The sequence below is a fragment of the Heterodontus francisci genome, chromosome 15 (genome assembly GCF_036365525.1).
Source record: "Heterodontus francisci isolate sHetFra1 chromosome 15, sHetFra1.hap1, whole genome shotgun sequence".
Classification (NCBI taxonomy): domain Eukaryota; kingdom Metazoa; phylum Chordata; class Chondrichthyes; order Heterodontiformes; family Heterodontidae; genus Heterodontus; species Heterodontus francisci.
Genome location: NC_090385.1, coordinates 3,169,490 through 3,194,548, shown reverse-complemented (window position 1 = coordinate 3,194,548; position 25,059 = coordinate 3,169,490). Strand labels below are relative to the sequence as shown.

The 25,059-nt window shown below is 45.3% G+C and overlaps 1 protein-coding gene across 5 annotated transcripts in view; it reads left to right on the top strand.

The window, feature by feature from the left end:
* LOC137377470 (rho guanine nucleotide exchange factor 6-like) overlaps positions 1–25,059 on the top strand; it is a 272,593-nt gene that overhangs the window by 196,725 nt on the left and 50,809 nt on the right. For all 5 annotated transcript variants that reach the window (XM_068047087.1, XM_068047084.1, XM_068047085.1 and 2 more), the window contains 4 exons: positions 6,118–6,212; positions 10,282–10,377; positions 16,701–16,823; positions 24,778–24,916. In XM_068047087.1, coding sequence (XP_067903188.1) covers positions 6,118–6,212; positions 10,282–10,377; positions 16,701–16,823; positions 24,778–24,916 — 453 coding nt within the window. The remainder of the gene's footprint in view (positions 1–6,117; positions 6,213–10,281; positions 10,378–16,700; positions 16,824–24,777; positions 24,917–25,059) is intronic.

Here is a 25,059-nt window from a genome sequence, read left to right as displayed (position 1 = left end):
TACCCATCAACCTGCAAGTCTTTGGCATGTGGGAGGAAACCGGAGCACCCGGAGGAAACCCACGCAGACACAGGGAGAACTTGCAGACTCCACACAGGCAGTACCCGGAATCGAACCCGCGTCACTTGGGCTGTGAGGCTGCGGTGCTAACCACTGCGCCACTGTGCCGCCCTAGATTCCCCATAGCCCATCCCAGGGGAGTTGGACATGTTCCTGAGACTAAGGAGCATTTTTAATTACTGCTAACGGGAGGGGCTGGGGTAAGGTAACTGGAATTAAAATCATAGAATGATACATCATAGAAGGAGGCCATTTGGCCAATCGTGCCTGTGCAGGCTCTTTGAAAGAGCTTTCCAATTAGTCCCACTCCCCCTCCCTGCTCTTGCCCCATTGTACTGTAAAATTCTCCTTTTCAACTATTTATCCAATTACCTTTTGAAAGTTACTATTGAATCTGCTTCCACCGCCCTTTCAGGCAACTCGTTCCAGATCACAACAACTCACTGTGTAAAATGATTTCTCCTCATCTCCCCCTCTGGTTCTTTGTCAGCATTGATTCTTGACCGTCACTCATATTGTTCATTGTCATCTCCTGGAGATTGTTCTCTCACCTTCAGGGGATGGGAAAGAATTTCCCAGAGTTTTAGAAATGGTTTATGGTCCCTTTCAGAAGATTCCCTGACTGAGGAGGGTAGATGGTGCCCAAAAGCTGCACTCTGTCTGGATGGCACAGTGTGGATGGCCAAGTTAGTCTTTTCCTCTCCTCCTTTATATGTTTATGAGCAGTTCCTGCCTTTGAATTAAATGGCCTGAAGCAATTTACAGAATTGCACTGTATTAACACCTGCAACGCACAAGACTTTGGCATTTACACTCTGCACTACACTGGAGCACAGTAAGTTACCCCATGAACAAAGGCCACAATCTTTCTATGAAGCAATAAAGGCTCAGCCACCTGGAGTTTTTTAAAACTCTTTTTTGGAAAGAAATCCTGCCTTTTTTCAAAATTACATACTCAAAATAAATCAAAGATTTCATGATTCGTAGTGATATTGATAGTGACTCCTGACCATCTCTTACTGAGCTCTCTAAAATGATATGTGGCTCACTTCTGACTCTCTCTTGCTTTCTCTCTGAATGTGTTTCCTATCCTTAAGTGGCCAATTAAGGGCCTCTTCCCGCCACCACTGGCATTTTACTGATTGGGAGGAATGGGGGCGTCCTCCGCTGCATGGGGAGACTGCCTCGTGAACCCTGGCTGTCTCCCTGCAGGCTTGTCAGTGGTGTGGGCCTCCTCATCTTCCTAGATCCCACACACGTTGTTGCGAGGGCAGTGTCCATTGCTGTATCCTCTCAGCTGCTGCAGTCCCACCAATGGTCATCGCTCCCAGTGGCACAGCTGAGATTGAAGAGTTGCTGGCCCTTTGATTGGCTGGCAACTCTTGAAGGCGGGCTGTTGTCCTTTAAAGGGACGGGAGCCCCAACGACAACTAATTAGTTGCTGGATGTGACCAAAATGCAGCTGGGGGTCCCGGAAACAGCCAAGGTGGGGTTTCCCCCGGTTTTTGGGCCTGTCATCATTGGGGCTTTCCGACCACCCTGACAAAATTCCGGCCTTTGTGTGTAGAAGTGTTTCCTAACTTCTCTCCTGAAATGTCTGGCTCTTGTTTTTAGGTTATGTACCCTAGTCCTAGATTCCTCAACCCTCGGATTGGGGCTGACACTCCCAGTGCAGTACTGAGGGAGTGCTGCACTGTCAGAGGTGCCGTCTTTCAGATAAGATGTTAAACCAAGGTCCTGTCTGCCCTCTCAGGTGGACGTAAAATATCCCATGGCCACTGCTCAATGAAGAGCAGGGGAGATATTCCCAGTGTCCTGACCAATATTTATCTCCCAACCAAAAATAAGATCTCACTTCAATGTGTGGGATCTTGCTATGCACAAATTGGCTGCCTCATTTCCAACATTACAAAAATGACTACGCTTCAAAAAATACTTCATTGTTTGTGAAGCACTTTGAGGCTTCTTCAAGTTGTGATAGGCGCTATAGAAACACAAGTTCTTCATTTCACGATGGGCATGGCTCTGTCATTGCTAGCATTTTCTTGCCCAGATGTCCCTTTTGAATCACCAAGACTCGACAGTAGAAGGGACCACACTTTTCAGCACGGCACACATGTCCCAGTGGTGCTAAGTAGAGGAAGAATTGGGCATCATTCTTCTCCCTTCCTAGCCCAGGTATGTCGAGGCTGTTTGCAAAGCTCTTGCACCATTTCCAATTCAGATTGAGCAACGCAGTGTAGGTGAGGGATCAAACCTGGGACAGTCATGCTGTGTGTGTGACTCAACACCAGACCACGCACAAGATTTTCCTGCAGAAACACTGGGGGTATATATCTGCACAAATCATTGAAGGGCAGGTTGAGAAAGTGGTTAATAAAGCATATGGGATCTTGGGGTTTCTAAATAGAGGCATAGAGTACAAAAGCAAGGAAGTTATGGTGAACCTTTATAAAGCACTTATTCAGCCTGAACGAGAGTATTTTGTCCAATTCTGGGAAACATACTGTAGGAAGGATGTGAAGGCATTACAGAGGGTGCAGACAAAATTCACGAGAATGGTTCTAGGGATGCGGGACTTCAGTTACACAGATAGATTGGAGAAGTTGGGGCTGTTCTCCTGAGAGTAAAGAAGGTTGAGAGGAGATTTGATAGAGGTGTTCAAAATCATGAGGGGTCTGGACAGAGTAGATAGAGATGAACTGTTCCCGTTGGCGGAAGGGTTGAGAACCAGAGGACACTGATTTAAGGTGATTGGCAAAAGAAGCAATGGGGTCATGAGGAAAAACATTTTTTTGCAGTGAATGTTATCTGAATTATCTGAAAAGGAAAATGTTGTTGGGCTACGGGGAAAAGGCAGGGGAGTGGGACTAGGTGAGTTGCTCTTGCAGCGATCTGGCATGGACACAGTGGGCCGAATGGCCTCCTTCTATGCTGTAACCATTCTATGATTCTAACTCTTGAAGCTTTTGAAGAGCATCACAAAATGTTTGTACAAAGGGAAGGCTATATTTTAGGTGGCCTATCCCATCTCTGGAAAGAAAATTTCCTTTATGCAATTCTCTCTTGTTTTAAATTAATTCTCGGGATGTTAGCCTCGCTGGCAAGTCCAAAGTTTATTACCCATCCCTAGCATGGGATAGGTGTCCGCTGCTATGTCCAGACTGGCCAAGAGAGTGTGGGAAAATGGTGCACTGACATCAGGTAGCAGGACCGTATCTCCAACACAGAAGTCCTCGAGGCGGCCAACATCCCCAGCATATACACCCTACTGAGCCAGCGGTGCTTGAGATGGCTTGGCCATGTGAGCCGCATGGAAGATGGCAGGATCCCCAAAGACACATTGTACAGCGAGCTCGTCGCTGGTATCAGACCCACCGGCCGTCCATGTCTCCGCTTTAAAGACGTCTGCAAACGCGACATGAAGTCCTGTGACATTGATCACAAGTCGTGGGAGTCAGTTGCCAGTGATCGTCAGAGCTGGCGGACAGCCATAAAGGCGGGGCTAAAGAGAGGCGAGTCGAAGAGACTTAGCAGTTGGCAGGAAAAAAGACAGAAGCGCAAGGAAAGAGCCAACTGTGTAACAGCCCCGACAACCAATTTTATCTGCAGTACCTGTGGAAGAGTCTGTCACTCTAGAATTGGCCTTTATAGCCACTCCAGGCGCTGCTTCACAAACCACTGACCACTTCTAGGCACTTACCCATTGTCTCTCGAGACAAGGAGGCCAAAGAATGAAGATGTCCTGAGAGCAGTTTGATGTAAACTGAGTGTCCTGCTGGGCCATTAGAGGACAGATCAGATTCACCCACTTAACCGGACTGGGTAAGGACAGCAGGTTTCCTTGCCGAGAGGGACATTAGTGAATCAGTTGAGGTTTTTAACAACAATCCGACAGTTCATGATCACTTGTTAAAAACTAAATTCAAATTCAAACTCTCAAGTTCAGATTTGAACTTGCATTCCCTCGATTACTACTTCAGTACATAACCAGTACACCAGTGTCAAACTCCAGAAAGCTCGTCATGGAAGGATAATGCTGGAGCCTATCTTTACTCAGTTTCACATTTATCGTACAGAGTAAAAGGATTACAAACATGTAACTCCTCACTCAAACCCTTCACCAGTCTCAGTGAGTGTCTGCTTATAAAGTGCTCAAGTAAGACCCCAATTAACACCCTCCACCTACATATAATCAAACAATTGATACACAATTAACAGATTAACAACTAGCGTATCCTGTGAAAGATCAGGAGAGACCAGGAGTAACTCTCGGCATGCGGCTGTTCAGCTTTTTACCTTCTGTGTTGGGAAAGTCGCTGTTCTGGCTAGAAATTATCATGAAACTTAGTAAGAGCACAGGCTTTACTTGGAGATTTTAAATGTTCCCAGTTTATTTTTTCAAATTGTTGGGCATTATATGGAAATGTCGATGACCAGCAGCCCGGTTCCTGAATGAAGTCATCATGTTAGAGACAAGGTAACAGAGTTTGGCAGTCACCTTATCGGGAGAAGGTCATGGTGAGCTCACTTGCTGGTTGTGTTTAAATCTGGATATTCTTAGAACAGCTTGTGAATGTCTGGTATCCCTCAACCAGTCTCCCAAGCAATAATATCAATTTTTAAAATACACACAAGACTGATTTTTGTTTCTAACTGTGTGGGGTTTTGGGTGGGTTGGGGGGGGTGGTTGGGGTGATGGCAGGGTAACAGGAGGGGAGAAGGACTATTCCAGAACCTTATCAATCGTGTAGATAGATGTCAATCTCTCTTGCTGTCCCCCGCTGTGAATTCACTCTCCCCACTATGGGCTGCAAACTGATGATGTTTAGGGCTTGTCAGGAATTGCGGGCGACTATTTAAACATGATCTCTCTGCACTGCCAGCTCTATAAAGCAGAGAGCTGCGACTTCAATCAAAAGCAGTGTTGTGCAACATTTCTTAAGTGCGCCCCCCTTGATCAGTAATATAACGCTTTACAATTGCACAGGACACAGCTGCCGGGAGTTTGAATATGAACTCAAGCTTGCTGATCTTTCTTCCACCACACGTCACATTTCATTCCACCACACGTCACATTTCATTCCTTTTTATTGCAGTTTCAAAAGAGCTATAAATTTATTCTGTTTACAGGGCAAATCAGTGGTTGAACAGCTAGCATCAAACAACCACGATGGACCAAATAGCCTCCATCTGTGATGTAATTTTTGTGACACCAAATCATGTTAAGCTGCAAGAATGATTGCAATGGTTTGAGGCTTGTGTCCGAATCATTATTTCACAAGTGGCATGGGCAACATTTTCTATGACCTATTTTTACAAACATTAAATATTATGCTTAGCTTTGGAGAAATGGAAGAGAATAAGATTTATTTATGGCATTTTTTTTTTTAGAATTAGAATATTACAGCGCAGTACAGGCCCTTCGGCCCTCGATGTTGCGCCAATCATCTGACCTACACTATTCCATTTACATCCATATGTCTATCCAATGACCACTTAAATGCCCTATAGGGAAAGAGTGACAGAGTGGGACTAATTTCAAAGAGCCAGCATAGGCACAATGAGCTAAATTGCCTCTTTCTGTGCTTTAAGATTCTATATTAGTCATAGGAACATAGGAAATAGGAGCAGGAGGAGGCCATTCGGCCCCTCGAGCCTACTCCACCATTCAACTAGATCATGGCTGATTTTCCACCTCAATGCTATTTTCCCGCACATCCCCACATCCCTTGATATCTTTAACATCTAGAAATCTATCGATCTCTATGAAGTCAAAATTAACCAGCTCTATTTATTCAAGAGTCCACCTTATTTGTAAGTGCTGATTAATTAAATAATAATATAAATAGCATGGGTGAGCATTAAGTAATTACCTCTGTTTCTAGAGCAAGAATACAGGAATGGGCCAGAAATCATTATTCTCGAGGTAGAGCAGATGTTTAACTCGAAACATATTAGATTCCATTTGCACTTGAAAATGAAATAAACATAGATCTTTAGACTGTGCTTGTGTTGCTACATTAACATTTTATAAATGTCTTTTTCTTCCCACAGGTTATACAGAATATTTTGGACAATGAACGAGATTATGCAAAGGAGCTGCAGGTCTTGCTCAACACATACCTGCGGTCATTGCAGGTCAATGACAAGTTAGTATTCTAACTCACACCAGGTTCTGTTCACCTATCACCCCTCTGCTCACTGACTATATTGGCTCCCAGTGCAGCCAGGCTTTGATTTTAGAATTCTCATCTTCATGCCCCTCCCTATTGCTAACCTCCTCCAATCCTCAGCCCTCTGAGATCACCGCACTTCTTCAATTCTGGCTTCTTGAGCATCCCCAATATTAATCGCTCAACCATTGACGGCCATGCCTTCAGCTGTCGAGGTCCCAAGCTCTGAAATTCCCTCTCTGAACCTTTCCACTTCTCTCTCCTTTACGATATTCTTTAAAACCTACCTCTTTGACCAAGCTTTATGTCACCTGTCCTAATGTATGATTATGTTCTTGTGAAGTTCCTTTGGATGTTTTAATATTTTAAAGGTGCTATATAAATGCAGATTGTTGTTATAGTACAGGGTTGTCCAACCTTTTCGTGTGGGGGGGCCAAATCACAATTTTTGTCTTACATAGGGGGCCGGTGAGACCATTTTGGAAAGATAAAGTCATTAAAAATTTATCTTACTATCGATCAAAGCAACAACAAATGTGCATATTTGTAAAGAAGCTTTAAATGAGAAGATTAATTTATTGACTTACTTTCTTGTCACTCTATTGGACAATGATTTATTGAGATACCTGGTATTTTTTTGCTTGCACAAGTATTCAGTGTTTGCCCACACACTTCTTGTAGTGATGCGGAGTATTCCAGATAGATGTCCATCTGTCAGGAGTGATCTTGATCATTCTCTCTGTTTGTCTCTGTCTCTCACTCTCACTCCCTGTCTACCTAGGCCCCCTTCTCTGTGTCCTCCCCCCTGTGTTGTCCTCGTTAACTGTGTGTATCCCCTCTCCCTTTCACCCTCCCTTTCCCCCTCCCTTTCCCCCTCCCTTTCCCCCTCCCTTTCCCCCTCCCTTTCCCCCTCCCTTTCCCCCCTCCCTTTCCCCCTCCCGCTCTCTCGCTCTCTTCCTCTCGCTCTCTCGCTCTCTTCCTCCCGCTCTCTCGCTCTCTTCCTCCCGCTCTCTCGCTCTCTTCCTCCCGCTCTCTCGCTCTCTTCCTCCCGCTCTCTCGCTCTCTTCCTCCCGCTCTCTCGCTCTCTTCCTCCCGCTCTCTCGCTCTCTTCCTCCCGCTCTCTCGCTCTCTTCCTCCCGCTCTCTCGCTCTCTTCCTCCCGCTCTCTCGCTCTCTTCCTCCCGCTCTCTCGCTCTCTTCCTCCCGCTCTCTCGCTCTCTTCCTCCCGCTCTCTCGCTCTCTTCCTCCCGCTCTCTCGCTCTCTTCCTCCCGCTCTCTCGCTCTCTTCCTCCCGCTCTCTCGCTCTCTTCCTCCCGCTCTCTCGCTCTCTTCCTCCCGCTCTCTCGCTCTCTTCCTCCCGCTCTCTCGCTCTCTTCCTCCCGCTCTCTCGCTCTCTTCCTCCCGCTCTCTCGCTCTCTTCCTCCCGCTCTCTCGCTCTCTTCCTCCCGCTCTCTCGCTCTCTTCCTCCCGCTCTCTCGCTCTCTTCCTCCCGCTCTCTCGCTCTCTTCCTCTCGCTCTCTCGCTCTCTTCCTCTCGCTCTCCCGCTCTCTCGCTCTCTTCCTCCCGCTCTCTCGCTCTCTCGCTCTCTTCCTCCCGCTCTCTCGCTCTCTTCCTCCCGCTCTCTCGCTGTTCCTCCCCCTCTCTCTCTCTGCCCCTCCCCCTCTCTCTCTCTGTCTGCCTCTTCCCCCTCTCTCTCTGCCCAGCATAGCAGCTTAACTGGAAGCACCATCTGGGTTTGTGATTGATCAGTTCTTTTTAAAAAGCATCATGATGTCACTTTCACAGCTGACAGCAGGAACAGCGTTTTCCCAAATTTGGACAGATTTGGGGATTTCTGGCAGTTTTCGACTTTATTTTAAAAGCCCACCTGAAACCCCAAAGCTGTCCGAAGTTGGGAAACCGCTGTTCCCAATGTCAGCTGTGAAAGTGACATCATGATGCTTTTTAAAAGCCAGTTTGGAAGTAGAAGCCATTGGGAAATTTCTCATCTTTGAAATACATCCGTGGGCTGAATGGATACTTTTGACGGGCCGGATCCTGGCCCATGGGCTGTATGTTGGACAGCCCTGTTGTAGTAGGACAGTCTTGTATCTCAAATGTTTAGAATCCATAGTGTTGATGTTGCGTTTCACGTAGTGTGATTTTCAGCTTGATTTCATCTTAACTCGATGCAGATCAGAAGACGATGGAGACAATCCAACAGAGTGACACCTAATGTCTGATTCGTATTGAAATAGATATTTCACATGGGTTTAGTCTGAGATCTTAAATCAGATCAAAATCATTCACACAGTTATGTGAGTTTTGTTGTTGTGACTGGTCATGGGGGTCTTGCCCTTTCTTGACCTGCTCCATCTCTCTGTAGTGTTTGTTACAAGAACAATGCAGTCTCCTCAACCATCTCTCTTGCAACTGGCCCATTTCATGGCTCCCTTTTCAAAGTTTCCACTCCTGTCCTATTTGTCAGTGCAACTTCCTTCCCCAAAGCTTCCCAAGGATCCATCTGTGGGTGCTTCCTATTCCGACAGTACATGCTGGCCTGTGTGTCGTCACACTGTATGGTAGTGTACTGGTTATGTTACTGGACTAATAATGCAAAGAATGTTGGAGAAAAATTCAATTCATTTTTTAAAAATTCTGTAAATTAAAATGTGGTCTCGGTAACAGTGCCCGTGAAGCTGTCAGATTGTTGTTAAAAACCCAACTGGTTCAAGAATGTCCTTTAGGGCAGGAAAGCTGCCGTCCTTACCCGGTCTGGGCCTGTATGTGACTCCAGTCCCACGTCAATGTGGTTGATTCTTAACTGCCCTCGAGTGATTGAGCAAGGCAGTCAGTTTGTAGCAAAGAATACAGACTGCAGCCATTCGAGGAAATGTCTCACCACCACCACCACATTCTTAGGGCAACTAAGGATGGGCAATAAATGCTGGCCTTGCCAGTGACGCCCACATCCTGAGGATAAGTTATCCACCTCAGCCCTACCTCAACTCCTCTGTGCCCTATGCACGCTCTTGTAATCTCGGGACTCAATTCCTCCAATGCCCTCCTTGCTGGCCTCCCCTTTTCCATCTGTCACAAACACCAACTTGTTCAAAGCTCAGCTGCCCAAATTCTGTCTCTCACTAAGTTCTGTGCACCCAAGCTCACAGACTTGCATCGACTTGGCTGGACAGATGTACTCAAAAACATGATCAAGGCTGTTTGTTGAACAACACTTCCAAAGTTTGGGTAGGTTTCTGCCTGGGAAACCCAGATGGGACTGGCAAACTGGGGAGATACCTTTGTATGGCAAGGCCAGTCAAGACTGCAGTAGGAGCTTACGTCGTGAAGCATAACGTGTGAAATTTCTGCTTTAATTCTCTTTGATATTAAATACTACTTGTCTAAGGTGAATCATTGCAGCAGAAATCAATTTGCATGTTCCTGCACAGTGAGTGTACTAAGATGTGAGTGATGTGGAGAGATCAAAAGCTGGGATTAAGCTCATAGAACAAACGGCACAGAAGGAGGCCATTTGGCCCATCATGCCTCTATCAACTCTTTAAATGATCTATCCAATTAATCCTACTCCCCCCTGCTCTTTCCCCAGAGCCCTGCAAATTTCTCCTTTTCAAGTATTTATCCAATTTGCTTTTGAAAGTTATTATTGAATCTGCTTCCATTGCCCTTTCAGGCAGCACGTTCCAGATCACAACAACTCTCTGCATAAATGTATTTTTCCTCATCTCACCTCTTTTTTTTGCCAATTATCTTAAATCTCTACCTCTGGTTACCTACCCTCCTACCACTGAAAGCAGTTTCACATTATTCACTCGATCAAAACCTTTCATGATTTTGAACACCTCTAATAAATCTCCCCTTAATCACCTCTGCTCTAAGCAGAACAGTCCCAGCTTTTCTAGTCTCTCTGAGTAACTGGAGTCCCTCATCCCAGGTGTAGCATTTAAAAACAAATCTTTAGTCAAGGAGCCGAATTGGCAGTTTAATGATCATTCTCCCTGTCCCAGTCATTTCTTCTCTTCACACTTTCTTGGCTTTTGTTCCAGATTATCTGCTGCTGACATTGTTGCGTTGAAAGGGAACCTGGAAGAAATCTGCTCATTTCAGCAAACCCTGTACCAGACGTTGGAGGAATGCACTAAGTAGGTTGACAAATACTTTATAACCTCTTGACCATTACTGGACTTTACTGAAAGTCCCCAGTACCATTTCCCTTGATTTTTTTTCAGCCACCAATTTATTATTAGCTTGGGTTTACAGTCTCTCTGTGCACATTTGTATTTGTGTTGATTTTCCTTTTCCTGTACCTGGGTGTTGGTCTGTCTGACCATGTGTTGTTCTTAACCCAAATCCCTTTGTTGCAGCAACCCAACTCATCCATTTCCAGCCCAGGAAAACCTGCCCATTACCCGGACAGTTTGCAATGGGCAGATGCCTTATTCAAAGGTACAGGATCAACCTGCAGTGAATTCATATTCTTTTTATAGATGTAAGCAAAAGACAGAGGTGCAAGGGGAGAGCCAACTGTGTAACAGCCCCGACAAACAAATTTTTCTGCAGCACCTGTGGAAGAGCCTGTCACTCTAGAATTGGCCTTTATAGCCACTCCAGGCGCTGCTCCACACACCACTGACCACCTCCAGGCGCTTACCCATTGTCTCTCGAGATAAGGAGGTCAAAGAAGAAGCAAAGAGCTATTCAGAAAGCTGTTGCCATAACACTGAGTTTAAAGGAACATGGGGATAGCTAGGTGGAAACAGACCAGGGTCCATCCAGTTCACCACCTACCATCCTGGTAATCACATGAGCCAATGGTAATGAAGTTGTTGACCTATCACAATGATCAATCTTTATCAATGAGTCTACAACAGAGCCAGACATGAGGTGAGGAAACCCCCCCCAGTGCCGGAGAGCTTTGGAAACGATGGGTCCTCCTGAGCACATTACACTTAAAGAATGATACAGCACAGTAGGCCATTCAGCCCATCGTACTTGTGCCAGTTCCTTGAAAGAGCTATCCAATTAGTCCCACTCACCTAATTTTTCTCCTTCAAGTATTTATTCAATAAATAGGGGAATGGTAGCACTGTGACTATGTTACTGGACTAGTTAATCCAGAGTCCTGGACTAATGCTGTGAAGACATGAGTTCAAATCCCACCACAGCAACTGGACGAATTTAAATTCAACTGATTGGCGCATGGGATCCAGGGTGTACTAGCTAGATGGATAAAGAACTGGCTGGGCAACAGGAGACAGAGAGTAGCAGTGGAAGGGAGTTTCTCAAAATGGAGACGTGTGACCAGTGGTGTTCCACAGGGATCCGTGCTGGGACCACTGTTGTTTGTGATATACATAAATGATTTGGAGGAAAGTATAGGTGGTCTGATTAGCAAGTTTGCAGCCGACACTAAGATTGGTGGAGTAGCAGATAGTGAAGGGGACTGTCAGAGAATACAGCAGAATATAGATAGACTGGAGAGTTGGGCAGAGAAATGGCAGATGGAGTTCAATCAGGGCAAATGCGAGGTGATGCATTTTGGAAGATCCAATTCAAGAGTGAACTATACAGTAAATGGAAAAGTCCTGGGGAAAATTGATGTACAGAGAGATTTGGGTGTTCAGGTCCATTGTTCCCTGAAGGTGGCAATGCAGGTCAATAGAGTGGTCAAGAAGGCATACGGCATGCTTTCCTTCATCGGACGGGGTATTGAGTACAAGAGTTGGCAGGTCATGTTACAGTTGTATAGGACTTTGGTTCGGCCACATTTGGAATACTGCGTGCAGTTCTGGTCGCCACATTACCAAAAGGATGTGGATGCTTTGGAGAGGGTGCAGAGGAGGTTCACCAGGATGTTGCCTGGTATGGAGGGCGCTAGCTATGAAGAGAGGTTGAGTAGATTAGGATTATTTTCATTAGAAAGACGGAGGTTGAGGGAGGACCTGATTGAGGTGTACAAAATCATGAGAGGTATAGACAGGGTGGATAGCAAGAAGCTTTTTCCCAGAGTGGGGGATTCAATTACAAGGGGACACGAGTTCAAAGTGAAAGGGGAAAAGTTTAGGGGGGATATGCGTGGAAAGTTCTTTACGCAGAGGGTGGTGGGTGCATGGAACGCATTGCCAGCGGAGGGCACGATAGCGTATTTTAAGATGTATCTAGACAGATACATGAATGGGCAGGAAGTAAAGAGATACAGACCCTTAGAAAATAGGCGACAGGTTTAGTTAGAGGATTTGGATCGGCGCAGGCTTGGAGGGCCGAAGGGCCTGTTCCTGTGCTGTAATTTCCTTTGTTCTTTGATTGATAAAATCTGGAATAAAATGCTCATCTTATTAATAATCATGAAACTACCAAATTGTTGTAAAAACCCATCTGGTTCATTAATGTCCTTTAGGGAAGGAAATCTGCTGTCCTTACCAGGTCTGGCCTACATCTGACTCCAGACCCACAGCAATGTGGCTGACTATTAACTGCCCTCTGAAATGGCCTAGCAAGTCACTCAGTTTCATCAAAACTGCTACAGAAAATAAAAGCACTGTGGGTGTACCTACCCCACATGGACTACAGCAGTTCAAGAAAGCGGCTCACCGCCACCTCAACGGCAATTAGGGATGGCCAAGAAAATAACAAGAAAAAATTCACCTTTTGGAAGTTATAATTGAATCTGCTTCCACTGCCCTTTCAGGCAGCGCATTCCAGATCATCATAACTCGCTGAGTAAAAAAAAAAAATTTCCCCATCTCATCTGTGCTGCTTTGACCAATCATTTTAAATCTGTGGCCACAGGTTACTGACCCTCCTATTCATTTAGTCATTGAGTATCTGATCCACATAGAGAAGGAAAATCCAGAACTGACCCCAGCTTGTGTTGTTGAGTTAGTTGATTCAATAACAGGGTTCAAATTGAATCCAGCGCTTGCTATCCCAGCCCCCTCACAACTGGATTAGGGAGAGAAACAAAAGTCAGGGATTCCATTGACTGATCAGTATCCAGTGCACCCTAGTCATAGAGTCATTTGCAGCACAGAAGGAGGCCATTCAGCCCATTGAGTCCATGCTGGCTGTCTATGGAACTATGCAGTCTGTCCCATGATCTAGCTCGTTTGTGCATTGTTGAATAGCCCATTGACAGTAAAGGCTTGCAAACTAGTAAAAGGCCACAGCATACAGGAACAGCACCATGTGGGAGCCGATCCCCGGAGAGGAGTTAGCACCCTCATGGCGGCCAATCCCCCAGGGAGGAGTCAGCACCATGTGGGAGCCGATCCCCCAGGGAGGAGTCAGCACCATGTGGGAGCTGATCCCCGGAGAGGAGTTAGCACCCTCATGGCGGCCAATCCCCGAGGGAGGAGTCAGCATCCTCGTGGGAGCCGATCCCCCAGGGAGGAGTCAGCATCCTCGTGGGAGCCGATCCCCCAGGGAGGAGTCAGCACCATGTGGGAGCCGATCCCCCAGGGAGGAGTCAGCACCATGTGGGAGCCGATCCCCCAGGGAGGAATCAGCACCATGTGGGAGCCGATCACCGAGGGAGGAGTCTGCATCCTCGTGGGAGCCGATCCCCGAGGGAGGAGTCAGCATCCTCAGGAATGGAGAAGATTAGCGGAGCGAGGGAGTGGTGAGAATAGATAAATGATAGCTGCCTGTTGTAGATCTGACCAGTCCTGCACAGTTCTAATTGGTGTGTATTTCTGCTTAAACCCTTAATAACACACTTGATGTACTTGACTATATTTTCTGAGATGCAAACTTCTGAAAGCATTTGTATTTCCTTCCCATAATGCAGATGGCAGGCTGTTTAAGGAGAAGGGGCAGAGGGAGCAGATGGTACTAGATGCCAGTTGCGAACTGAATCAGCAGTGAATATTGCAGTGGGTATTTAGAGGAATGGAGGAATTGATCAGAGAAGATGTTGAAACGTCTGAAGGACAGTCAGTGTATGGCATTTTATGTAAAGCAATTGAGAATTGCTTATACGAATATTTTTCTTCAACTCCACGCTGTTTCTTTTGCGAATTATCTTAAATCTGTGTCCTCTGGTACTGACGCTTGTGCCAGTGGAAACTGTATCTCCTTATTTACTTTAACAAAACCCTCATGATTTTGAACACCTCTATCAAATCTCTGCTTAACCATCTCTTAAATTGGAAGGTCATGTGTTCATGCCCCTCGCTAGGTGTAGGGCAGTTACTGAGGGTGTGCTCTATTGTAGAATATGACCATTCACATATTCAGCATTAAAATGAGGCCCAATCTGTCTGCTCAGAGTCTCGGACGGATTTTTAGTATCTGAGCCAACACTTCTCCCTCAGTCAACATTAATAGAATAAATATAAAATCAAAATACTGCGGATGCTGGAAATCTGAAATAAAAGCAGAAAGTGCTGGAAATACTAAGCAGGTCAGGCAGCACCTGTGCAGAGAGAAACAGAGTTAACGTTTCAGGTCAGTGAGCTTTCATCAGAACAATATTGTGGAATATGCAGTTTTGTCAATTGGTTCTGCTGTGTATAAAATGGCTGCTGCAGTAGGCACTGCTCTTCAAAGAAACTTCTTCACACAAAGCATGTTGATAAGTTTGAGAGGTGAGTGTGTAGATGTGAGACTTCATTGTAAGACTGTACACAGTGTGTCTTCAGCACAGTGCAGGAACAGTGTCCCCTGGTGATGTTTTAGATAAACCCTCCAGTATGGCCACACAGGAAAATATAGATGTGATACATTCATTAATATAAAGATGAAGAGTTGCATTTCTGTTGGGGGCTGTCCCAATTGTCTGCTGTAATTGTTGGAACCCCGCTTGTCGCTCCTGGTGGATCTCCTGCCAAAGTTAAGGCCCGTAGAAATTAATGGCCATAAAGTCTAAGGCCATTGAGGACACTGCTCCCAACAGACCAATCGAGTTGTCATGGAAACGCAGCAGATATATTCTCCATTGGTGGTCAATAAATAGAACTCTGACTGTGAAGCACTCTACAACATCCTATGAAGTACTTTAGAAATGAAGGCACTGTTGCAGTGTAGGAAATGCAGTGATTAATTTGCGCACAGCACGATTCCACAGACAACAAAGTGACTTATGACCAATTAATTTGTTTAGTGATGTTGGTTGAGGCCAGGGCGCTCTGAAGAATGCGCCTGCTCTTCTTAGTGCCGTGGGATTTGTCATGTCTGCCTGAGAGGGCAAGTGGGGCTTCAGTTTAATGTCTCATTTGAAAGATGGCACTTCCGACAGTGCAGCGCTCCCTCTGTCCACCCTCTGACAGTGCAGCGTTCCCTCAGTGCCCACCCTCCGACCTTGCAGCGTTTCCTCAGTACTGACCTCTGACAGTGCAGTGCTCCCTCAGTACTGCCCCTCCGACAGTGCAGCACTCCCTCGGTGCTGACCCTCCGACGGTGCAGCACTCCCTCGGTCCTGACCCTCCGACGGTGCAGCACTCCCTCGGTCCTGACCTTCTGACGGTGCAGCACTCCCTCGGTGCTGACCCTCTGACGGTGCAGCACTCCCTCGGTGCTGACCCTCTGACGGTGCAGCACTCCCTCGGTGCTGACCCTCTGACGGTGCAGCACTCCTTCGGTGCTGACCCTCTGACGGTGCAGCACTCCCTCGGTCCTGACCCTCCGACGGTGCAGCACTCCCTTGGTCCTGACCCTCCGACGGTGCAGCACTCCCTCGGTCCTGACCCTCCGACGGTGCAGCACTCCCTTGGTCCTGACCCTCCGACGGTGCAGCACTCCCTCGGTCCTGACCCTCTGACAGTGCAGCACTTCCTCGGTGCTGACCCTCCGACGATGCAGCACTCCCTCGGTCCTGACCCTCTGACGGTGCAGCACTTCCTCGGTGCTGACCCTCCGACGATGCAGCACTCCCTTGGTCCTGACCTTCTGACGGTGCAGCACTTCCTCGGTCCTGACCCTCTGACGGTGCAGCACTTCCTCGGTGCTGACCCTCTGACGATGCAGCACTCCCTCGGTCCTGACCCTCTGACGGTGCAGCACTCCCTCGGTCCTGACCCTCTGACGGTGCAGCACTCCCTCGGTGCTGACCCTCCGACGATGCAGCACTTCCTCGGTGCTGACCCTCTGACGGTGCAGCACTCCCTTGGTCCTCATCCTCCGACGGTGCGGCGCCCCCTCAGTACTCCACTGGGAATATTGGCTTGTTTTATGTGCTCATGTCTTTACAACCAGTCAGACATTTTCTGGTCGTGATTGTAATGCAGGGCAATGCAGCCATTGGTTCGCGCACAGCAAGACTCCCAGAAACTGAAATGAGATCAGTTACCAGGTAATGACCTGTTTTAACTCCGCACATCCCAACGTTCACGGGGGGGAAAAGTCGCACTGATAGATAGAAATGGGCTGAATCGTTAACTCAGTTTAACCGAAGGAACCGTTGAGTTTAATATGGCTGTTGCCATCGGTTCATCATTAGATTTAACTTCTTAATTTCTTTGATTCTCAGGCTGCCAGAATCCCAGCAGAAAGTTGGTGGCTGCTTTCTTAACCTCCTGCCTCAGATGAAGTCGCTGTACCTCACATACTGTGCCAACCACCCTTTCGCTGTCAGTGTACTCACAGAACACAGGTAAGATCTGCCTAAAGGGACAATACAAGTCTATAGGTTTCGTAATTGGGAAGAATAATGCTTCCAGATTAAAATTCACAATATCTCCTTCAATCTTGCTGTAAACTGCATTGTTTGTTTATATTTAGTTACACACTTAACCTCGTATTAACTGATTTGGAACTATGAAAAAAGGTGGAAACTTATGTGTTATGTGCAAGTGTTTAAAAACATCTCCTTGTGAATGAATTGTCATAATTATTCACTATGAAAAGAAATTGATAAGATTTTGTGCACATTAGTCCTTTTCATTAGGTGGTGCCAGTATTAGTGTGATATAGAACTTGAGCAGCCCAATTCTGACTCTGCAAGATGGGTGATATGACACAGCAAGGTTCAAAAGTACACTGAATTTACTTTTACTAATGTATACACTGATTGAAAAATGGAACTTGGATGAGATGGAAGCCGTTGAGCCCATTTCTCCAATCATATGTACACTCATTGATGGGTAATTTATTTATACAATAACATAGTTCAAGTAAAAAGATTTATAGCTGTACTGGAATTAGAAGGTTTGTAGTCAGAAATTATTCATTGGATTTTTATTTGATGTTTATTGAGGGAATGAAGAACTTACATTTACAGCTCCTTTTGCATCAGCATGTGTCAGTGCAATTCATTAACAATCAACTCATTTTGAAGTGCAGTCACCTGATCTGCATGGTGAACGCAGAAACTAATATTTACATAGTAAGATCCCACACATGTTTCTTTTTACTGATGTTGCTTGAGACAGAACTGTTGGCCAGGACACTGGAAGAACTCCCTTGTTCGTGGAATAGTGCCCCAGGCTGTCTCAGGTGGATGTGAAAGATCCCATATCACTATTTTGAAGCAGAGCAGGGGAGTTCTCCCCAGTGTCATAGAGTTATACAGCACAGAATCAGGCCCTTCGGCCCGTGTCCATGCCGGCCATGCAGCCCCTACCTATTCTAATCCCATATTTCTGCACTTGACCCATAGCCTTGTATGCTATGGCATTTCAAGTGCTCATCTAAATACTTCTTAAACGTTGTGAGGGTTCCTGCCTCTACCACCTCTTCAGGCAGTGTGTTCCAGATTCCAACCACCCTCTAGGTAAAAAAATGTTTCCTCAAATCTCCCCTAAACCTCCTGCCCCTTACCTTAAATCTATGTCCCCTGATTCTTGACCCCTCCGTTAAGGGAAAAAGTTTCCTCCTATCTATCCTATCAATTCCCCTCATAATTTTGTACACCTCAATCATGTCCCACCCTCAGCCTTCTCTGCTCGAAGGAAAACAATCCTAGCCTTTTCAGTCTCTCTTCATAGCTGAAATGCTCCAGCCCAGGCAACATCCTGGTGAATCTCCTCTGCACCCTCTCCAGTGCAATCACATCCTTCCTATAGTGTGGTGCCCAGAACTGTACACAGTACTCCAGCTGTGGCCTAACTAGTGTTCTATATAGCTCCATCATAACCTCCCTGCTCTTATATTCTATGCCTCGGCTGATAAAGGCAAGTATCCCATATGCCTTCCTAAACACCTTATCTACCTGTGCTGCTGCCTTCAGTGATCTATGGACAAGTACACCAAGGTACACCTCTGTACTTTCTGTACTTCCTAGGGTTCTGGCTAACATCTATCACTGCACATTCTCTGGCCATTATCACTTTGCTGTTTATGGGATCTTGCCTTGTGCACATTGGCTGCTGTGTTTTCTACATTCCTACAGTGACTACACTTCAAAAGTACTCTGTAAAGAGCTTTGGGATGTCCTGAGGTTGTGAAAGGTGCTATAGAAATGCAAGTTTTTCTTTATTATGATCCGCGAGTATCATGGGTGAGATCGCATTAGTAACTGGTTGCACAGAAGGAACAAAATAGTTGTGAGGGTAGTTAGATAACAATATATATTTTTAATTAATTGGGATGTGGGCGTCTGCTGGTAAGGCCAGCATTTATTGCCCATCCCTTCGTTGTCCTGAATACATAAAACTTAGAGCACAGAAATCGACATTTGGCCCATCAGGTCCATGCCAGTGTTTATGTTCCACATGAGCCTCCTCCCACTCCTCCTTGTCTCCCCCTCTCAGCATATCCTTCTATTCCATTCTCCCTCATGTGTTTATCCAGCTTCCCCTTAAATGTATCGATACTATTCACCTCAACCACTCCCTGTGGTAGTGAGTTCCACATTCTCACCACTCTCTGGGGGCAAAGAAGTTTCTCCGGAATTCCCTATTGGATTTATTTGTGACTGTCTTATATTAAGGCCTCTAGTTTTGGAATCTCCCACAAGTGGAAACTTGTTCTCTACATCGATCCTGTCAAAACCCTTTCATCATTTTAAAGACCTCTATCAGGTCACCTCAACCTTCTCTTTTCTGGAGAAAAGAGCCCTAGCCTGTTCAATCTTTTAACTAGTGGCTTGCGATGATAATAGTGTGGGACTGGAGTCACATATAGACCAGACTGGGGAAGAATGACAGGTTTCCTTCCCTAAAGGACATTAATGAAGAAAGTGTTTCCAATGAGAATCCAAGAGCTCATGGTCACTTTTCCCGACACCAGCTTTTTATTTTTAGATTTTTTAAACTGAATTGAAATTCTCAAACTGTCTACATTCTCTGGGTTATTAGTCAAGTAACATAGCCAATACACTACCCGTACTCTGACACACAGGGCAGCATGTGCTGTCAGAATAGGAGGCACCCAAGGAAGAATCCTTAGGGCAGCAAGATGCACTGACAGATATGATAGGATATGAGAGGACTTGAAAGGAGACACATGAAATGGGCCAGTTAGAAGGGAGGTAGTTGAGACAAAACAAAACAAAATACTGCGGATGCTGGAAATCTGAAATAAAAAAACAGAAAATGCTGGAGATACTCAGCAGGTCTGGCAGCATTTGTGGAGAGAGAGCAACAGAGTTAACGTTTCAGGTCATCAGAACTCAGTTGTGATGAAATGTCACCGGCCTGTAACGTTAACCTTGTTTTTCTCTCCACAGATGCTGCCTGACCTGCTTAGATAGTTGAGGAGGCTGCATTGTAACAAACTCTCTGGTTGTTTCCTTTCAAACATGGTCTGTGTATTCTTTGCTGCTGCTGTTAGCAATCATGTTAAATTATTGTTTAAAACCGTGAAGGGTTTGGGTAGAGTAAATAAAGAGAAACTGTTTCCAATGACTGAAGGGTTGATATTGAGGGCGCACAGATTTAAGGTGATAGGCAGGTGGACCTGAGGCAACATGAGGGAAAGCTTCTTGATGCAACAAGTGGTTAGGATTTGGAATGCGTGCCTCAGAGGGCGGTGGATACAGACACAATAGCAGCTTTCAAAAGGGAATTGGATAAATACTTGAAGGAGAAAACAATTGTAGGACTATGGGGAAAGAGCTAGGAAACTAACTGGACTGCTCCACAAAAAAGCTAGCACAGACTCGATGGGCTGAATGGCCTCCTTCTGTGCCGTACAATTTTATAATTCTATAATTATTGATGTTTCCTGTAACTACTGTTTCTTGTGCCAGTAAATTTGACATTGTTGACAATTCCAATGAAGCAGACAAGATCTTGTGCTGCTCTTGGAGGTTATAAGGAAGCTCAGTACTTGGGATTGAAAGAAAAACATGCATTTTCATAATCTCGGGATGGCCCAAAGTGCTTCACCATCAATGAGGTGTTTTTGAAGTGTAGTCACTGTTGTAGGAAATGTGGCAGTGAATTTGCGCACAGCAAGATCCTGCACACAGCAATGTGATGATGACCGGACAATCTTTTTTAAGTGATGTTGCTGAGGGATAAATATTGACCTGGACACTGGGAGAACTTCCCTGCTCTTCAAAATAGTGGCCTTGGGATCATTTACGTGCACCTGAAAGGGCAGACGAGGTTTCGGTTTAACATTCAGGCTAGTGAGAGGAGTTAGGGAGGAGTAGAGTGATTAGTCCTCATGTCAACAATTGATGCTTTGTTTTTTAAATAATAATCGATCCTACATCGTTAACTTGGCTTAATATTTTGCCGGTAGCTTAGAAATAATATTTTACAAGGTTATCTTTTGTGTTCCTATCAGTTTGGTTTTCCTGAAGGCCAAGATTGCCTTTTTGAATGTGACATTTACAATTATTAATAGTATGAAAAATGGAACTTTTTTGGCAGAGATTATCATTTTTTTTTTGGGTCAGATGTACTCTTTTCAAACCACTAAGACTAGAAATTTTCTCTCTTATTACACACCCGTGGCCTTAATTACAGACCAATGGAATCGGATAATGTGATCCCAAAACTTCAATAAAAGGCAAAGTAGTTTGACCTATTTCGTCAGTGTGAAACTGAGCTGAAAACAGGAAATGGTCAAAATGCAAAGCATCTCGCGATACAGCACAATACTTCAACAATGTGGCGAGATGTTCAGATCAGTTTTCAGTAGTGGAAAATATTTGTTTTAAGCTAGAGGGCAGTGTTGGACAATGTGCTGTAGAATTAAAGGACTTTTTCTTGATGCTACCATAAAAGCTTTTTGCTTGCTAATCGTTTAAATAAATAATTATAAACCACTTGTCAGTTTTAAACTCAGTTTTTTGAACTAGTGGCTTAAAAGAGGGCCAGGTGGCTGTTTTGTCTGAGGCAGAGTAAGGAGAGAATTGTGAACCAGTTAAGTTGTTTCAGGCTCTCCGTATTCCTAGAATCATAGTACAAAACAGCAGAAGTGATTCAGCACATCGTGCCCGTGCTGGCTCTTTGCCAGAGCTATCTAATTAGTCCCACTCCCCTGCTCTTTCCCTGTAGCCCTGCAAAAGTTTCCCCCTCAAGTATTTATCCAATTCCCTTTTGAAAGTTATTATTGAATCTGTTTCCAACGTCCTTTCAGGCAGCGCGTTCCAGATCACAACAACTCGCTCCATTAACAAAATGTTTCCTCATGTCGCCTCTGGTTCTTTTCTCAATCACCTTAAATCTGTGCCCTCTGGTTACCGACCTTCCTGCCGCTGGAAAGAGTTTCTTCTCACTTACTCTATCAAAACCCTTCATGATTTTGAACATCTCTAGTAAATCTCTCCTTAACCTTCTCTGCTGTAAGGAGAATAATCCCAGCTTCTCCAGTCTTTCCATGTAACTGAAGTCTCTCACCCCTGGGAACATTCCAGTAAATCCCAACAAAAATCTATCTCTAAGTCTTCAAATTGCCAATTGACCCCCAGCCTCAACAGTCTTTTGTGGGGGAGAGTTCCAGATCTCCACGACTCTTTATGTGAAGAAATGCTCCATGACATCACCCCAGGATATCCTGGCTGTAATGTTCAGGTTATACTCCCTAGTTCTGGACTCACCCCCACCCCAACACCCCTCACACACCCACCCCCAAGCCAGAGGAAATATTTTCTCTGTACCTACTCGTATCAAATCCTTTTAACATTTTAAACACCTCAGTCAGATCACCTGTCAACCTTCTAAACTCGAGGGAATACAAGACAAGTCTATGCAACCTGTCTTCTTTATTTCAGTCATTTATGGCACAGAAAGAGGCCATTCAGCCCATCAAATCCATGCCGGCTCTCCATGGAGCTATCCAGTCAGTCCCACTCTCCTGCTTGATCCCTGTAGCCCTGCAATTGCCCATCCAATTTCCTTTTGAAGTCATTGATTGTCTCCACTTCTACCACCCTCATGGGCAGTGAGTTCCAGGTCATTACCACTCACTGTGTAAAAAGGTTCTTCCTCACATCCCCCCTGCATCTGTTGCCCAAAACCTTCAATCTGTGTCCCCTAGTCCTTGCACCATTAGATAATGGGAACAGTTTTTCCTTGTCTAACACAGCGGCGCAGTGGTTAGCACCGCAGCCTCACAGCTCCAGGGACCCAGGTTCGATTCTGGGTACTGCCTGTGTGGAGTTTGCAAGTTCTCCCTGTGTCTGCGTGGGTTTTCTCCGGGTGCTCCGGTTTCCTCCCACATGCCAAAGACTTGCTGGTTGATAGGTTAATTGGCCATTATAAATTGCCCCTAGTGTAGGTAGGTGGTAGGGAAATATAGGGACAGGTGGGGATGTGGTAGAAATATGGGATTAGTGTAGGATTAGTATAAATGGGTGGTTGATGGTCGGCACAGACTCGGTGGGCCGAAGGGCCTGTTTCAGTGCTGTATCTCTAATCTAATCTAATCTAAGCCTGTCATAATCTTGTACACCTCTATTAAATCTCCCTTGCTCCAGGGAGAACAACCCCAGCTTTTCCAACCTAACCTTGTGACTAAAATCCTCCATCCCTGGAACCATTCTGGTAAATCTCCTCTGCACCCTCTCAAGGACCCTCACATCCTTCCTGAAATGTGGTGACCAGAACAGGATGCACTGCTCCAGTTGGGGCCTAACCAGAGCTTTATAAAGGCTCAGCATAACTTCCCTGCTTTTGTACTCAATGCCTATATTTATGGAGCCCAAGATCCCATATGTTTTTCTATCACTCTCTCAACATGTCCTGCCACCTTCAAAGATCAATGCACATGCACCCCCAGGTCCCTCTGTTCATGCACACACTTTAGAACTGTGCCATTAAGTATATATTGCCTCTCCAGATCCCTTCTGCCAAAATGCATCACCTCACACTTGTTAGTATTAAATTCCATCTGCCACTTGTCTGCCCATTCTGCTAGCCTATCTATGTCCTGTTGCAGGTGATTCATATCATCCACTGTTTGCTGCACCTCCAAGTTTGGTATCATCAGCAAATTTTGAGATTCTACTCTGTATTCCAAGATCCAAGTCATTTATATATAGCAAAAAAAAGCAGTAGTTGTAGCACTGACCCTTGGGGAACACCACTGTATACCATCCTCCAGTCTGAAAAACAACCATTTACCAGGACTCGCTGTTTTCTGTCCTTAAGTCAATTGGTCACTGCCTCTCCTATTCCACGAGCCTCAGTTTTGTTAACCAGACTTTTATGTGGTACTTTATCAAATGCTTTCTTAAAATCCGTATAGACAACATCCACTGCATTCCCTTCATCAACCTTCTCTGTTACTTCACCAAACATTCAATTAGATTAGTCAAGCATGATCTGCCTTTTACAAATCCATGCTGGCTATCCTTAATTAACTCAAATGTCTCCAAGTGTTTGTTGATTTTCCCCCCCCTAATTATTGTTTCTAAAACCTTATCCACCACTGATGTTAAACTCACTGGTCTGTAATTGCTCGGACTGTCCTTAACACTCTTTCTTGAATAAGGTTGTCGCATTTGCCATTCTTCAATCTTCTGGCACCTTCCCTGTATCTAGGGAAGATTATGGCAAGCCCTTCTGCTATCTCCACACCTTTACCAACCTGGGATGCAAACCATCCTGACCAGAGTCTTGTGTACCCTAGGCACCTCCCCGCTCTCAATTTTTACCCTATCCATTCCCTCTACTCTTTCTGCTTCTACTGATATTTTGTCAGATTCTTCTTCCTTAGTGAACACTGATGCAAAGTACTCATTAAGTATAATAGTCTTGTCCTGCACCTCTAAGCGTATATTGCTCTCTTTGTCCCAATAGCCCCTGCTCCACCTCTTACTGCCCACTTAGTATTTACACAGCAGTAGAAGATTTTTGTGTTCCCTTTATGTTGACTGTCATTCTATTCTCATATTCTGTCTTTGCCAGTCTAATTTTCCTCTTCACCTCCCTCTCAACTGATGGTATTTGGCCTGGATCTCACTTGAAGAATTCACCTGACATGCATCAATCACCCTCTTTTTTTGGTTTCATCAAATTAACACTTTTAAAACCTGGTATCATTCTGATGAATCGGCACTGCATCCACTCCAAGGCCAATACATCCTTCCTGGTATACAGTACCCAGAACTGAAAACACAGTACTAAGGTACCCAATAGTAATTATTTTGTAAACTGTTCTAGCTGGTCTGAGTCTTTCTGAAGTGCTTTACAATTTGTCTGTTCTGGCAGTGAGGAGTTGGATAAATTTATGGAAAGCCAAGGAGCGACAAGCCCTGGGATTCTGATGTTAACAACAAGCCTCAGCAAACCATTTTTGAGACTGGACAAGTATCCGGCGCTACTACAGGAACTGGAACGACACGTGGAGGTATGAGATTAAGGCTTCAAATTGCGCTGAGCCTGGACATGAAGTCTTATCACTGTCTTTGGTCGTGTTTTGTATTGGAAGGCGTAGAACCCCAGATAAGCACAGAAAGCTCCAGAAATGGGCACAGCTCATCAGCTTCTAAA